Source organism: Medicago sativa, chromosome 6, assembly GCF_051527215.1.
Source record: "Medicago sativa cultivar Bolivia chromosome 6, Bolivia_mono, whole genome shotgun sequence".
In the NCBI taxonomy this organism is placed as follows: Eukaryota; Viridiplantae; Streptophyta; class Magnoliopsida; order Fabales; family Fabaceae; genus Medicago; species Medicago sativa.
The window spans coordinates 516,351-531,874 of record NC_140754.1 but is presented as its reverse complement, the minus strand read 5'-3'; the positions used below and the strand labels follow the sequence as shown (position 1 = coordinate 531,874).

At 31.4% G+C, this 15,524-nt stretch overlaps 2 protein-coding genes across 2 annotated transcripts; one reads left to right on the top strand and one right to left on the bottom strand.

Annotated features, from left to right (window-relative positions):
* Window positions 1-2,441: 2,441 nt before the first annotated feature.
* Window positions 2,442-3,211, bottom strand: LOC146911829 (ribonuclease S-1-like). Its single transcript, XM_085717893.1, has 2 exons — window positions 2,957-3,211; window positions 2,442-2,864 (listed from the first exon to the last, which is right to left on the bottom strand). Exons 1-2 carry the CDS (start codon window positions 3,209-3,211, stop codon window positions 2,442-2,444), a joined length of 678 nt encoding a protein of 225 aa, XP_085574019.1.
* Window positions 3,212-8,456: 5,245 nt separating this feature from the next.
* LOC146911828 (F-box/kelch-repeat protein At3g23880-like) lies at window positions 8,457-10,461 on the top strand. The gene has a single exon (XM_085717976.1). The coding sequence runs from the start codon at window positions 8,457-8,459 to the stop codon at window positions 9,639-9,641; it is 1,185 nt and encodes a 394-aa protein (XP_085574102.1). The 3' UTR covers window positions 9,642-10,461.
* The last annotated feature ends 5,063 nt before the right edge of the window (window positions 10,462-15,524 follow it).

Below are 15,524 nucleotides of genomic sequence, written 5' to 3'. Positions count from 1 at the left end.
TAAGCTTACGGGGACTGTGTGTTAGATTCTTAATTGGTACTCCTGCATTATTGTTGTCATCAATCAGACAAGTTATAACCGTTGTAATTAATATTTACTGATAAAAATTAATTTTCAACTTTTTAAGAAATAAATTGACTGTGTCAAAAAAAAATTTGACATTATTTCCATGATATAATTTTTTCCTTAATTTTTCAACTTTTTAAGAAATAAATTGACTGTGTCAAAAAAAAATTTGACATTATTTCCATGATATAATTTTTTTCTTAATCAAGTAGCCTAGTTGCTAGAATTCACCTTATAAGGTGAATAAGTAGGGTGTCCGGGGTTCGAACCCCGACTCCTGCATATAATAATGCATTGTCCTACCAACTGAGTTATACTCACGGGACTGATATAATTTATTATATACTGAGTTTCTTAACATGTGAATGATTCTTTATTTTTTATAAGAGCTTCTTAGAAATGAGGTGAAGAGTATGTTTTTTTTTAAAGGATCATGTTAAGAAATGCTCGATAGTAAAAAAGTAGAAATTTTACATAAAAAACAACATTTAACTTTTAAGCATTCAAAAAGTTGAACATATAATTTCTTGTCATTTTTCATAAAATATTTTTATTTTGATTTTCATAATAAGTGTCTCCTTCAGAAGAAAAAAAAAATCATAATAAGTGTCATAAGGGAGACTCATTAATATTTCTCTTTTGGAAATATTGTGATGCATTTATGATGTTCCAGTTTTGAAATTGAAATGTATGAGTTGAGACCCTTGCATTTTTCTAAAAGAAATGGAGTTATCTATTAGACCATCCACAGTAGTGGGTGCTTCACCTATTTAGCACCACATTAAATAGGCACCCCCATTGTGGAGTATAATACATGGGTGCCTATGGAGAAGGGTGGTTATGGAAGCATCATTTCTCTCTTCATTTTTCATGGGTCCCATTTAATAATTTTTAATAAAATAAATAAATTTTGTTGAAATGTAATAATATAAATTTATTTGTGGGACCTATTTAATAATTTCTTTTAAGGTGCTAGGTTGGAGAAAATTGGTGCTTATTAAGTATTACGGTAAAATGAGTGACGTGGACATACGAATTTAATGTAAGCACCCAAGTTATGGTGCTCTGTTGTGGATGGTCTTAGAATTTAATGTAAGCACCCAATTTAGGGTGCTCTGTTGTGGATGGTCTTAGTATAATTTTAATGTATAAATGTCTAATTAATGTCACAAATTCTAGAAATATTAACATTTATATCATTTATCTATTTTAAAATTGTAGTAATAGATTCTTTTTTTAGGATTGATATGGTGTAGTATTAAAATAAATTTAAGTTTATTTATGAGGATTAATTTAGTGTTCTATTGTGGGTTAGGCGATAAGAGCATTTTGAATTATTCTCTTATTAGGATGTAGCTGAAGTGGCCCGACGTGTACATATCTTTTATTCAATCAATTTTGAAAGTTAATGCCTAATAAACATTCATTCACTTCAATCCATCAACTCTTAAAAAAAAAAATACTAAGTGGGTCCTACTAATAAATTTTACATCCGTACATTTCAAAACACAATTAATATGTTTGCGCAACAATCTCCGTGAGCTTAGCTCAGTTGGTTGGGATATTACATTTTATATGCAGGGGCCGGGGTTCGAACCCTGAACACCCCACTTCTCCACATTTATAATACGTGAGCTCTAGCCACTAGGCTACTTGACCAAAAAAAAACATGTCAGTGCAACATTTTTTTAAAATATGAGAAAAACATTGATGAATAGAGTATGTAATAGGGCCATAATTATGCAAGAGAGAGAGACCATGCTTATACAAACCTTACATGCTATTAGACAAAACACCTCTCCTATTAAATATGCTCTAAGCGCCGTGAAAGAAATGCTATAATTAACTTGTCTTCAATTATATGTTTTTTCATTCATTAAGATAGTGATGGATGAAATTGCTATCATCATTACACAGAAACAAAGTTGCATGGTAGGTTCGAAGTTCGTAGACACGACACAAGAACTTGTAATCTTGTAAGAGAGAATTATAAATTTATACTTGTGAGCATATTGATAACTTAAGAAGAACCTATGCATACAATAACTTAAGAAGAACCTATGCATATAATGTTACATCTTAGTGCTAGGTTTTTTTCTTAGTACACATCTTAGTACTAGCTTGTATGATAAAAGGAGAACAAGGTATTTTGACTGGGGGTGAGGAAAAACCTCTCTTAGTGAGTTGCTCGTTTAAATGCATCACGTTTTGTATATATAAATTGACAAAAGTTAACATAACTACACAGTGGTATTGAAAAAATTGCACAAAATAAACTATATCAAATAATCCAACTCATTATTTATTGTTAATATACTTTATTTGATGCATGCATGCATGCAACCATATATTACATCATGTCACATCACATCACATCATAGTGGCCATATTATATCAGCGCCACAAGTATTTGAGGATTCAGTACAATTTCTGTAAAATGATCCATTTTGATCTAAGCAGACTCTTATCTCTAAAAGATAACTTCCGGTGGATTTTCTCACACAAATAAGTTCAGGATATGCCTTAATATTACCATATATTGTACTATTGAATAAATCTATCTTATAAGTTCGTGTACTATGGGGAACAATTTGGGCTCTTTTAAGCCAATTGTCTAGTTTTATGATGTTCTTAATCTTCAGAGCACGATTAAAATAAGCATATACATCTCTTGAAAATGATGAACATGTGCCATGATTTCTCCATTGAGCTTCCCAAAATTCATAGTTATCTCTGTTTAATAATAAATTGGGCCATTGAGGATCCATTGCAGCTGTGAAATGATTGGGAATCGAAATCTGAAAAAAGGAATAAAGAAAATAAAATAAAATTAACAAGATCATTTTTTACTACTCTGATAAGGTATCAAGTATTTCAAAATGATACTTACTTTTGCCAGCATTGGAGCAGGTTTATTAGGGCCAACACCCTTGCAATCTCTTGGTTGAGGATCAGTATGATTTGTTGGCCATAACCCATGAATAAAAAATCTAGCATTATGGTTAAAACCAGGTTTGCAAAGATTAACTGAACAGAAGGTGGGTGCCCATTGTTGGGCCATCTTAAAGTATTCATATGGATCACCATTACTTGACACAAGCAATAGTGAAAAAATGACAAAAAGATATGGTGAAGCGAACAACATTGTAATGTTCTTTCTAAGAGTGCTATGAAGGTTGTTTCTAAAGTTCTTTCTAAACAAAATATTTATAGAGTTTTGAGAGTGTCATCAATTTGGAAAAAAAAAAAAAGAAGGAAGTTAATTATATCTATTAAAACTAATTGATAATCAACAATTAAAATTAATTGTGAATAATTAACATTTAAAATTTATTTAAAACTAATACACGACATTTATCATGAAATTGATTATTTCATTTTTTTTATTTGTTTTATAATTAGCTTAATTTTTTTAGAGGCTAATTGGCTTAAGCTTCTACACTTAACGTTTTTAGCACAAGTTTTTTTTTTATGCTTTAGTTTAAATAAGTTTTTTGGTCCCTAAAAGATTATCAACTTTAGTTTTTCGTCATACAATTTTTTTTGCATAAAGTTTTAGTCGATACTAAATTTAAATTTGCTTAATTATTTTTAGGGAAATCTTAACTTGTGTCCTTAGAATACATGTTAAGATACCCAAAATAGAAATTATGTATTGAAAATTGTGGCTATTTATTTCTCAAGAAGTTAAGGATTAATTTTTCATAATAAATAGTAGTATTTGTTATTAATAAAATTCTTAACATGTGTCATAAGGGCACAAGTTAACATAGCCTTATTTTTAAACTCTTAAATTTTTGCTGACGCATTTAAAACATTATAAAAAGTTGTTCCGCAAAGCGAGAAAATAATAAATTAAAAGTGATACACATACTTTTAGTTAGAGGAACAATTGAAAAATAAATTAAAATTGTGTTAGAAACCGAAAGCAACACTCTTTTTAGGAGAAATAATTTTGAAAGTTATTTTCGGTCAGGGAAGTAATTATTATATATATACTATCTAGAAAAGGCATCTATTCATAAGCTCAAATTCAACATGTAAAAAAATATCAAAATTGTTAGATCGGACGTCGTGACTACTCTTTATTTATATGTGTGAGTTTTCAATTGTTATTATTATTTCATTTAATAAAAAAGGACACCGACTCCATAGACATTTTCTATAAGTAGCTTTGATGATTAATGAAAACAACGCACTCTTTCATCCTAAAAAAAAACACACACACACACACACACACACACATTTTTAACACATAATTTTCAACACTCTATTTTATTTGTTAGAATTTATAAGAATTCCACCAAATTTATAGATACCCCGCATAATTTGATGAAACTCGCACGAATTTTAATGAATAAAAGAAAATATGTTGAAAATTAAGTTTTAAAGCGTGTTTTGGTAGCACTCTATTGTTTTTTTAAGGTAGAAATTAACACTCTATTGTTTGATATTTATTGTTCTTTATTATTCTTAATGCACAAAATTGTATTTCTTTATTATTCTATATTCATAAGATTATATTTCAAATGAATAATTAAGCTGTTAAATCCATGTTGATTAATTTATAAAAGGCAGTATCAAAGTACCCTTAATGTAGCACATATTTGGACCTTATTGGGACCGTCATCATTTCAATAATCACAAAAATGATACTGCTATCTTATGGGTCAGTTTGATGGTCATAATATGATAAAGACTATATATATATATATATATATATATATATATATATATATATATAATATGAAGCTGAATAGAGACATGATACAGTATGGACATGATAAGCATTAATTATATCATGTGTTTTGATGCAAACATGATAGCTAACATGATATCATTATTTTATCATATTTAAATGAGAAAATTATTTTCGTAATTAATTAAATATTATAAAAACGACATGTAATTAATTATAAATAAGTAAAGAATGATAGCATTTTAAAAACAACATAATATCATGATAATAAAAAAGGAATTAATTTTTAATCCTACCAGAATAGTTTCTAAGTCTAACTCAGCTTATGCTTATAGGAAAATTGTTTATTTTATTCTACCTCTTTGATGCATCAAACATGAGATATCATATCATGTCTCCATATCCTGACTATCAAACATGCGCTAAAGGCGAGTAAAAAAATTAATAAAACAAAATTGATTGTTTGATTTAAATTTTGGATTAAATACATCAATTTCCTTTTGTTTAAATTAATAAAATTGGTTTAAATTTTGGATCAAATGCAACAAACCTATTAATTACTCTGTGCATTTTAATATACGTCACTTTGGAAAAAATTATGATAAATTATAGATTTTACAATACTAATGCAAAATTATTTTATCTTGTCCTATCATACCATTTACTATTTATTATTCTTTATTCTTTCAATTCTTTATTTCAGAGTTAATTGTTCAAATTGACACTGAAATATACGCGTATTGACACTGAAATATACGCGAAGTCTGAAAAATTCCCGTGTAAAATATATATATTCTACCCTTGTAATTTGAGATTCTTCATATATTTGACCCCGTAATATAGACGAAGTCAAGAAAAGTGACATAGAGATTGAATTTTTTTCATGGTTTATTTGCAAGCATGTTTAGAACGTTATTTCACAAAAATTAAAATTTTCTGACTCGAAATAATTAATTATGAATTTTTATTTCCTTTAATTGGGAATTTCTCAAACAAGTTACAGTTTTACTTCGTCCCTCATTTTTTTTGACAAACTTCGTCCCTCGTTTAAAAACTCCAAAATTTCATGTTGAATGTTCTTATGTTGTTAGAACTTTGCATACAAAATTAAATAACGAAATTTGACCCATGAGTATATGCTTACTCAGAATAAAATTGCAATTTTGCACGTTTTGGTTGAAAAATGAAAATAAATCTACGTGTCTTTGAGATATTATATGAAACTTTGTAAATCCTTTCTATGTATTTTTATAAATGTCTCTAAAATCAATTAGCTCAAAATGGCTCTGTTATTTTGTTTTTTCGGTTTTTGTGTTTATATCCTTTGTCGAAAAAAAATTAATATTTTGTGAAAAGATATATTTTAATTTCTTAAATTTGCCTAAAAAAACCTTATGAAAATGAATTTAATTTTATTCAATTCCAGTATCAATCACCTTTGGTGCATGCTGATTTCCTTCCAACCAATCAATTATATTCATTGTTTTTTTTTTTGAAGAAATTATATTCATTGTTATAACCTGAAATGGAAATAACAACCAAGATTTAGACCATCTTGGGGAGTCCTTCCCCTATCTAGCATCATGCTAAATAGACACTCCTATTGTGACACCAATTAATACGGTGTTTATAAAGATTAGTGCTTTTATAGGCACCCTCTTTCTCATAATAATCATGGGTACTACATGTACAATTAATTCTATTTTTTTTCTCTATTCAATTGTTGTATTATTTCAATAGTAAAAAGTAAATTATATATTAGTTGCAAGAGTAATATTTAATTGATCAACATTAAATTTTCAACAAAACTTTTTTTAAAACAACAAATAATTTACCCATCTGAATGGGAAAAAAAACAAAACAAACATACAGCGATTGGATTTAAGCAAAACAACAAATAATTTACCATCATTTATTTTATTTTGTTTTTTCAAGTTTTAACTTTTTATATAATTTATAATTAAATTACTTCAATATTTAAAATTATATAATTATGAATGAATATATAAATTATTGTTAAAATTTGATGGTATAAAGTTATTGCAAGGATCCAATTAATAATTATTTTGAGGTGCTGGATTGGAGAGATTGAGTGCTTATTAAGTATTAATTATAAAACGAATGATGTGTACAGTCGGAGCCCGTTTAAGCACCCAAATGGAGTGCTGCATTGTGGATGGTCTAAGCAAGTGAATATAATGGTGCGTTTGAATTTGATTGGGTATGTAATTATCATCAAATTATTCAATAATACATCATATTTTTTATTAGTTTATTTAAATTTAAATTTAAATTTTAAATAAGTTTTGCCCCATATACAAACCAAAAAAAAAAAAATTAAATAAGTTTTGCACTATTATCAAACTAAACTATAGAGTATCTAAGAAATTATCAGGCCTAAAAAAGTGGGATATTTTCGATCCCACTTAGAGTTTTCTACCGCTACTTCTGCAGCCACATTGCAGCCTTGGATTAATCCAACAACTCATATATAAAATGGGAAAAAGAATTCTGCTCTTCTCCCAACTTATTTTGCTCATTCCCAACCAAACTTCCAAAAATGTCTCTGCGTGAGTTAACTCACGCTAGTGTTAATTATGCGTGACTTAACTCGCGCTGTGTGAATTAACTCACGCTAGTGTTAATCTCTGCATGAATCTCTGCGTGAGTTAACTCACGCAGGGGCATTATGGGAAATTCAGTTGGGTACGAGCAAAATCAGTTGGGGGAAGCGCAGAATTCTGGGAAAAAACCTTCGGATCCAATTTGAGTGCACTATTTCGCTTATTGTCTCGCTCATTCATAGGAAACATAATTAATTTTGTGTGGAAAAAATATATTATGAGTTATTTTTCAAAATTATCTTTAATAAATTGTATGAGAAAGTTAAATTAAAGAATTGAATGAAAAATAAGTAATAAATAGTTAATGATATAATAGAAAAAATAACATTATTGTAAAGCGGCATATAATTTGGGACAATTTTTTTTCTTCTTAAAGCGACATATAATCTCGGACTGAGAGGTATTAAGGTATGAAAAAGTTGTAGATGTTGCGCCCATCCGTTTCTACTTCTAGGATAAGCCTAGTTTCTAATGAAAACATAAAAAAAACTAATTAAAGCTAATTGAATCTAAAATTTAAATTTAAATTTTAAAATAGAAAACAATCAACTAATAAGAGAGGAAAATAATGACAGTATAAACCAGTTAAATGATAATTGATTTCATAATTAATTTTGTTTATTTTTTTTTAATTTCCTTCCATATCCACATTAACATGAAAATTCTATAAATAGAGTACACTAACACACAAGATAAGAGGAGAATACATTTGGGTTCTAGTTTCAAATAAGAGTCAAAAATTGAGAGAAAAGAAATAGATCTAGAGCAGTTCTCAAGTGGTGCAGTAGTAGTTCACAGCATAGAGGTATATCTACCCCCTATATATATATATATATATATATATATATATATATATATATATATATATATATATATATATATATATATATCTTTGCAGGTTAATTTCTCTTTTTACTTATTAGTTTGTTATCAGGTGATAAAAATATAATTTTTTATTTGATCTTTTTTATGATGCAATACCTGTAACAGGCTTGAGTGGGCTACATCAATCTCATTCTCGTTAAGATTTAAAAGTATAACAACAAAACTTGTTGTGTGATTTGGAGATGGAGAAATTTGAGGGTGTCACAAATCTTAAGTTTAACAACCATATACCAGAAGATCTTGCTTTCTCTATCCTGACAAAATTGCCTCTAAAATCTTTAAAACGATTTCAATGTGTACGCAAATCATGGACTCTCTTGTTTGAAAACCTTCATTTCATGGACATGTATCGCAACTACTTCCTTTTTAATAATCATTCTTATTACGATGACACTTCTATCCTCCTAAACCAGATAAATTTGCCACGTGAAGGATTTCACTCTACATTGTATTTACTTTCAGGAGGGAGGTTTGAGAATATGGTAAAAGTAGATTGGCCGCCTCCATTTCATGAGGATGATAGTTTAATTGATATTTTGAGTAGAACTAGTGTCAATGGGACTCTTTGTCTTGTAAAAGACTCTGACCAGTATGTAAAATGTGTACTTTGGAACCCTACTACAAATGAATTCAAGGTCATTCCATCTAGCCCTTTCCTCTCTCAATCACCTTATATGGATCCCATAGTGGATTTTAATGGTTTTGGTTATGATCATGTTAGAGATGATTATAAGGTGATACGGTGGTTATATTTCTATGACAATGCCGGTGTAGATGAGCCAAGGAGAGAATATTTAGATGTCGAACCAATGTGGGAGATATATAGTCTAAGAAGTAATTGTTGGAGGAAACTTGATATTAAAATGCCTTGTAGTAGTTCAAATGAAAAATTCTACGTAAATGGAGTGTGTCATTGGTGGAGTCTAAAGGATGACAATAATAGTAGTAATGTGGAGGCACGCTTGGTGTCGTTTGATCTATGTAATGAGGTGTTCCTTACAACACCTTTGCCCTCGGACATGGTTGACCGTTATGATATTTGTCATTTAACATTCTTAAATGGGTCAATTGCTTTCATAATGTATGATAAAACAACTACTTTTAACATAAGAATCTTGGGTGAGCTTGGTGTGAAGGAATCATGGGCTAAAATCTTCAATGTTGAGCTCTTACCTTGCATTGGACATCCTATTGGAGCAGGGATGAAAGGTGATATATTCTTCAGAAAAGATGATGATGAACTAGTCTGGTTTGATTTGAATTCACAAATAATTAAAGAGCTTGATGTTAAAGGATGCGAGTGCTGGTGCCATATAGCAATTTATAAGGATAGTCTTCTCCCGATTGGAGGTTTATTAAGAATATGACTAATCTATAAACTATCTCATGATATTGATCTTACTTAATCCATTTTATTTTCTAGCTTTACTCTTTCTATTCACAAACACATCTACATTCCATTTCAATTGTAAGAAAATTGTAAGAATGTTATTTTGTCTTTAATTAATGACCTTTAGGTTTTGGAAGATATATCTTTGTTTGTGTTATCACTTTTAAACAAACAAACTATGGGAATCTGATGCAATTTTTTTCTTCTATAACTAAACCATTTATTGGAATCAAAACACATATATCTTCAATCCCTCATGTTTTACTTTCAGTCTTGTTTTTGAAATACATTCTTGTAGTTTGTGATTTCTTCATGTTTTACTTTCTACATGCTTGACATTGAGGTTGTAATTTTTCTTTATCCTTCCCGTATAATCTACAATTTCTACAAGAAGATTGTTGAAAGGGTTTAACATAAGCTATTAATGGGTCTTTAAATATTTTGATTTATTTTCTTTATTCATCATGTTATGTTTGAATAGATTTTTCATAGATACTTTTTCTGTGAAAGTTTGTGTTATTGTTTTGAATGGTTGCTTTGTCAATGTAGACAATGGTAAAAGTGTGTACAAGGGAAGAGTTTTAGAGGATTAGGTATATATTTTAATATATATTTTAGATTTTTAAAATTTAAAAGAATATGATATATGATTTGATCATATAACATTTTAACCACACATCAAAATTACCCTCCAAAATAGACCTTAACCCTATAATCGCTTGTTGAGCATTGAGGCATTCCCTAATCCTACTGAGCCTCCAGAGCCGAACTCACCTAAATTTTATTCTAAAAAAAAAAAAAAATAGACCCTGAATTTATCACAAACAAAATATCAATACTGAAGAGAATAGATACATTGCAAAGTTTCATGATGCCACCATGAACATTCCTCTTTTCCTTTTTATTATCCATGGCATACACACATATAAACAAGAGGTGAAGGCTTTTGGATGAACCTTATTTCACAGGATTATTTACATCTCAGCAACCTTAACCCCAAAATTCTCTGAGCATCCTTATACATCAAGTCAAAAAAAAAAAAAAATTAACAACTTAATAATGTTAATAGAACTTGCCACTCTTGCTGAGAATAAAGGTGCCTTCTAAGTTGCTAATAATGAACATTTTCTTATTGAGTTTCTAGTTTGCTACAATTGGTGAATATGGTTTTATTTTGTTTTCCTATTTATGATCTTTTGAGGCATCAATAACACTGATTGAAGCAGACGAAATACCCTTTGAACCAGTCTTCCACATTGGCTTTCGGGGTTTCTCCAGAGTCGTCTCGTCCAAACATTAATGCACTTGTACCAGGAGATTCTGGTGGCCACACAATATTCTCAGATGAAGCCATCCGCATTGGAACAACTGGTTCTATTGGCGAAATGGTAGAGAGATACCGAAGGAGCATCCGTATGATTTCACTAAAATTCGGCCTATCATTTGGATCCTCTTTCCAGCATGATGTTACAATCATAGCTAAATCTTCAGGAAGATCTTCGGCACTAGGCCTTGTATTCTGAAATAATTAAAATTGTGTGTCATGAATCCTTAGTAAACTACAAGCAGCAATGAATTCAGTTGTAAACACAAGTTAAATTATGATTATAGTCGGGTAAAGATCAGAGATAATCTAGAATAGAAAATGTTGTTTTTCGAGTTCAGAAAAGTACCTTTAATAAAATCGAAATCACCACCGAAGATATTACCAGGTTGAGTCACAACGAGGATGCTTTCTTTAAGAAGTTTCGCGGCACTACCTGAGTTTGTGCAAGGTAGACTAACAACCGTGCCGGCCCAGTTCACCTGTGAAAAGAAGGAGTAGAAGAAAAGAAGAAGGACTCGTCAACACAAGTCGAAAAAGGGAGAAGAGAGGAAAAGCACAGGAAGCATAAACTGTGAATTTCGGTGTAAAGAATAAGTGAGACGAGCTCTCCTTTTATAGGGAGAGTTCTTAACAGAAACGGAGTGACTTAGGGATTAAGTTAGCTTTATCTCTAAAAAAAACCGCGTTTTTTTTCGTGTGTGGATATTGTAACAGCCCGTTTTTCGTTAGGATTATTTTATTATTTATAATATGTGTTTACATGTTTTTAATTGCTTGTTTGTGTATTTGATTTGAGATTATTGGATTTTTAGGCGAGAATGATATATTTTAGTCATTTTCAGAACTAAGGGTATTTTGGTAATTTGAGGAGCAAAGGTAAACTAGTAATTTTTAGAAGATAGAATATCCTAGTGTTTTCATGTGATTGGTTATTTTTATTAAGTTAGAAGTAACTCGAGATAATTATTTTGAGACAGTAATTATGAGATGTTTTAGAGAGTTAAGTGAGTAGTAACTTTTTAGAATTAAGTGGTAAGAGTTTTGAGGCTCGTTAAGAATTGAGATAACCTAGCCCATTGTTAGAGTATATATAGATAACTCATGGGAGGAAATTAGGGTTAGCTCATTTCACACTTTCACTCAATATAGATGTTAGAGAGAATTGAGAGAGGAGAGAAGAATAGAAGAGAAAGAGAAAAACCCATTGGGAGAAAAGTGAAGAGAAAGCTAGGATTCATTGGAGAGAGTGAAGATTCTTGGAGATTAGCTTAGGCTTAAGGAAAACAAGGTAAGGGGGATAGGTTTGTTCTACCTAATAAGCTATAATCTAGTTTTCACTTATGAGTTATATTTGTTTTGAATGAATTATTAATTTGATGATTTTGGATGTTAATTTTCGTGTTTATAATCATGTGATGAATTTTGGCCTATTTAGGAGTAGGCTTACATGTGTTGCGAGGCCTTAGAATAAAATAGGCTTTTAAATTGGCTTTCAGACTTCATCGGACCTTTAAAAAGGCCAGGCCAGGCCTCGAAAATGAGCCTATGACGGGTAATAGGCCAGGCTCAGACATATAATTTTTGAAGTAGGTCAGGCTTAGGCCTTACAAAGCCCGGTCCGGCCTAACCCATTTCCACCCCTAGTCACAAATTCTAGAAATATTAACATTTATATCATTTATCTATTCTAAAACTATAGTAATAGATTATTTTTTTAGGAAATAGAGATGATCTCATCTTGAAATATGTCGGACTGATATGGTATAGTATTAAAATAAATTTACGTCTATTTATGAGGATTAATTTACGTCTATTTTGTCGGACTGTTGGGGGTTTAGGCAGTAAGCACCGTGAAAGAAATGCTATAATTAACTTGTCTTCAATTATGTTTTTTCATTCTTTAAGATAGTGATGAATGAACTTGCTATCATCATTACAAAGAAACAAGTTGCATGATAGGTTTATGAAGTTCGTAGACCCTGTAATCTTGTAAGAATGAATTATAAGTTCATAATTGTGAGCATATTGTTATAAAAAAACGCCAGAAGTTAGATGATTTTTTCTTTTTGACGATAGAAATTAAATGATATATATATATATATTGAAAAAATTGCACAAAATAAACTATATCAAATAATCCAACTCATTTTTTTTTGACAAAAATAAAAGATATCCATTCATTCAAATTGAAAGAGTACATCGATATAATGCAAATTCGCTAAAAACAAAAATGATGAATCTGTGAACAGGCTCACAACATCCATGTTAATAGCATAAAACGGCAAAGTACAAATGCCTACACATATGACTATATTTAAATCTAAGGAATAACTATGTTTCCGGATCTGCAACGTGGATGACGCCAATGTCATTGATTGGATCTGCACTAGATCGAAGCTGATCTGACAATCTGAAGCGATCAAATACCTGAGAGATACAAGAAAAACAAACAACGTCGTACAAAGACGACGAACAACCAACGTCGCACGAAGACGACGAAATCACAATAAAACGAAATAGATGTGAAAATCACTTATTTCAATAAAAGGAAAATAGAAAAACGAGTTAGAGGGTGATTTTGGGTCAAGAATTGACCCTAAATCACCCCTCTTTGGTGGATGAAGGAGAAGAAACTACGGTTTTTGTGACGGCTCACAAGAGAGAAAGGGAAGCCATGTAACCAGGGTCATGATGCCATGGTTTCTCACACCCACTTCCCCGATCATTGTAGAACCACGCCTGAGCGTTTTGCAACACAGTGGTCAGCAACTGCGTAGGCACCTGAGCGACATCCGACGGATGTCTGGGAACATCCTGTATAAAGAAAAACTGCCTCTTTACCCCCTCAGGTAAATGATGGTACACCCTCTCCTTCGACCCGGACATCAGCCATACCGAGTAAGTGCACAGAACCTGAAATGGGCGCACTTCTCTGTGATCACCATAAGTACAAAACCTGACATCATCCACCTCTAAGCGATCAAGAAGTAAGCGGTAATGGTGCACATCTTTATGCCCTTTGCTAGTAAGCCATCTCCCAGCACATGGTCTATCCGGCGTCCAGCTCCTATTTTTCTTCCTTGGGTACGGACCTGACAAATGCTCCAAAATTCATCCCTGCAACAAATAAATAAAATACATTATAAAAGCTTCACATAAATATTTAAATTAAATCCTAAATAAATGTAGTCTAACTTAGGAAAAAATAATATAACATGATAATAAAAATTATAAAATAAATTCATAAAGAAATGAAGATAAATATTAAATTATAACCATAAGAAGAGTCGTACCTCCAGCCATCGTTATGTTATTCAGAATAACAGAATCATCCAGATAATCGTACAGGTAAGCTAAGGCCATCCCTCCCTATGACCACTTCCCAATCGCCTGCAAGTCTGCCATGCAATCAAGATATATGAAGTCGATGTGTCTGTTCGTTTTGTTAGTGAGCAGTGCACAACCGACGAGATATATAAGGAAACTCCTCACACACCACACCCTCCTCATGCCTCTCTCCTGCAGCTCCTCCCTTGTCTGTGGGTCCTCCAGCCGTCTAGCCTCTGTCAGGTGGTCTTCATAAACCCGCTTCAGTGAGGGATGACTGATATTACCAGCAGATTCATTCCTAACCTTAGCCCTAGCATCAACATCTGACATGCCCAACAACCTGGTCATCAAATCAATCGAACGGTCCCGATCCATTGCCTCGTCGTGGTCCAGCATGCGGCCGTGAATAGGAATGTGTAGGAGATTATGCACATCGTCCAAAGTGATCGTCATCTCCCCCACAGGTAGATGAAAACTACTGGTCTCCGTGTGCCACCTCTCGCACATAGCACGTATCATCATACCACATTTGAAATTCAAATTAATTAAGACATTGTCACTATTTTAAATAATTAAAACACTTACGCTACATTCTTATAAATAATTAAAACACTTACGCTACATTCTTTTAAATAATTAAAACACTTACGCTACATAATACTAAATAATTAAAACACTTACGCTACATTCTTTTAAATAATTAAAATACTCACGCTACATAATATTAAATAATTAAAACACTTACGCTACATTCTTTTAAATAATTAAAACACTTACGCTACATAATATTAAATAATTAAAACACTTACGCTACATTCTTTTAAATAATTAAAACATTTATGCTACATTCTTTTAAATAATTAAGACATTTACGCTACATTCTTTTAAATAATCACTTTAAAGCATTTAAAGAATTTTAAACAATTTAAACACTTACATTATGATGGTTCCCCCAAAGAGGGTTCGCCACGTGCCTCGCGTAGTCGGACAACAATGACAAGGTCTCAGGTCCTCCAGGAATGGGAGACCCTCCAACAGGGTATGGCGGTATCAACGGAACACGACGACGTCATGGCTGAGACTGAGGCTCAGGATCACCCTCGGGAACTAGATTATCTGCCTCAAGATAATCCGCCACAACATCCTCTGGCACCCCCTCATCATCTCCCACCTCCTCATCCTCTGCCTCGTCCTGCAGCTAAT

Coding starts and splice junctions, on each gene's coding strand:
- LOC146911828 (XM_085717976.1), top strand. CDS start 8,457: ATGGAGAAATTTGAGGGTGTCACAAATCTTAAGTTTAACAACCATATA.
- LOC146911829 (XM_085717893.1), bottom strand. CDS start 3,211: ATGTTGTTCGCTTCACCATATCTTTTTGTCATTTTTTCACTATTGCTT. Junction 2,865..2,956: donor CTGCTCCAATGCTGGCAAAA/GTAAGTATCATT, acceptor TCCTTTTTTCAG/ATTTCGATTCCCAATCATTT.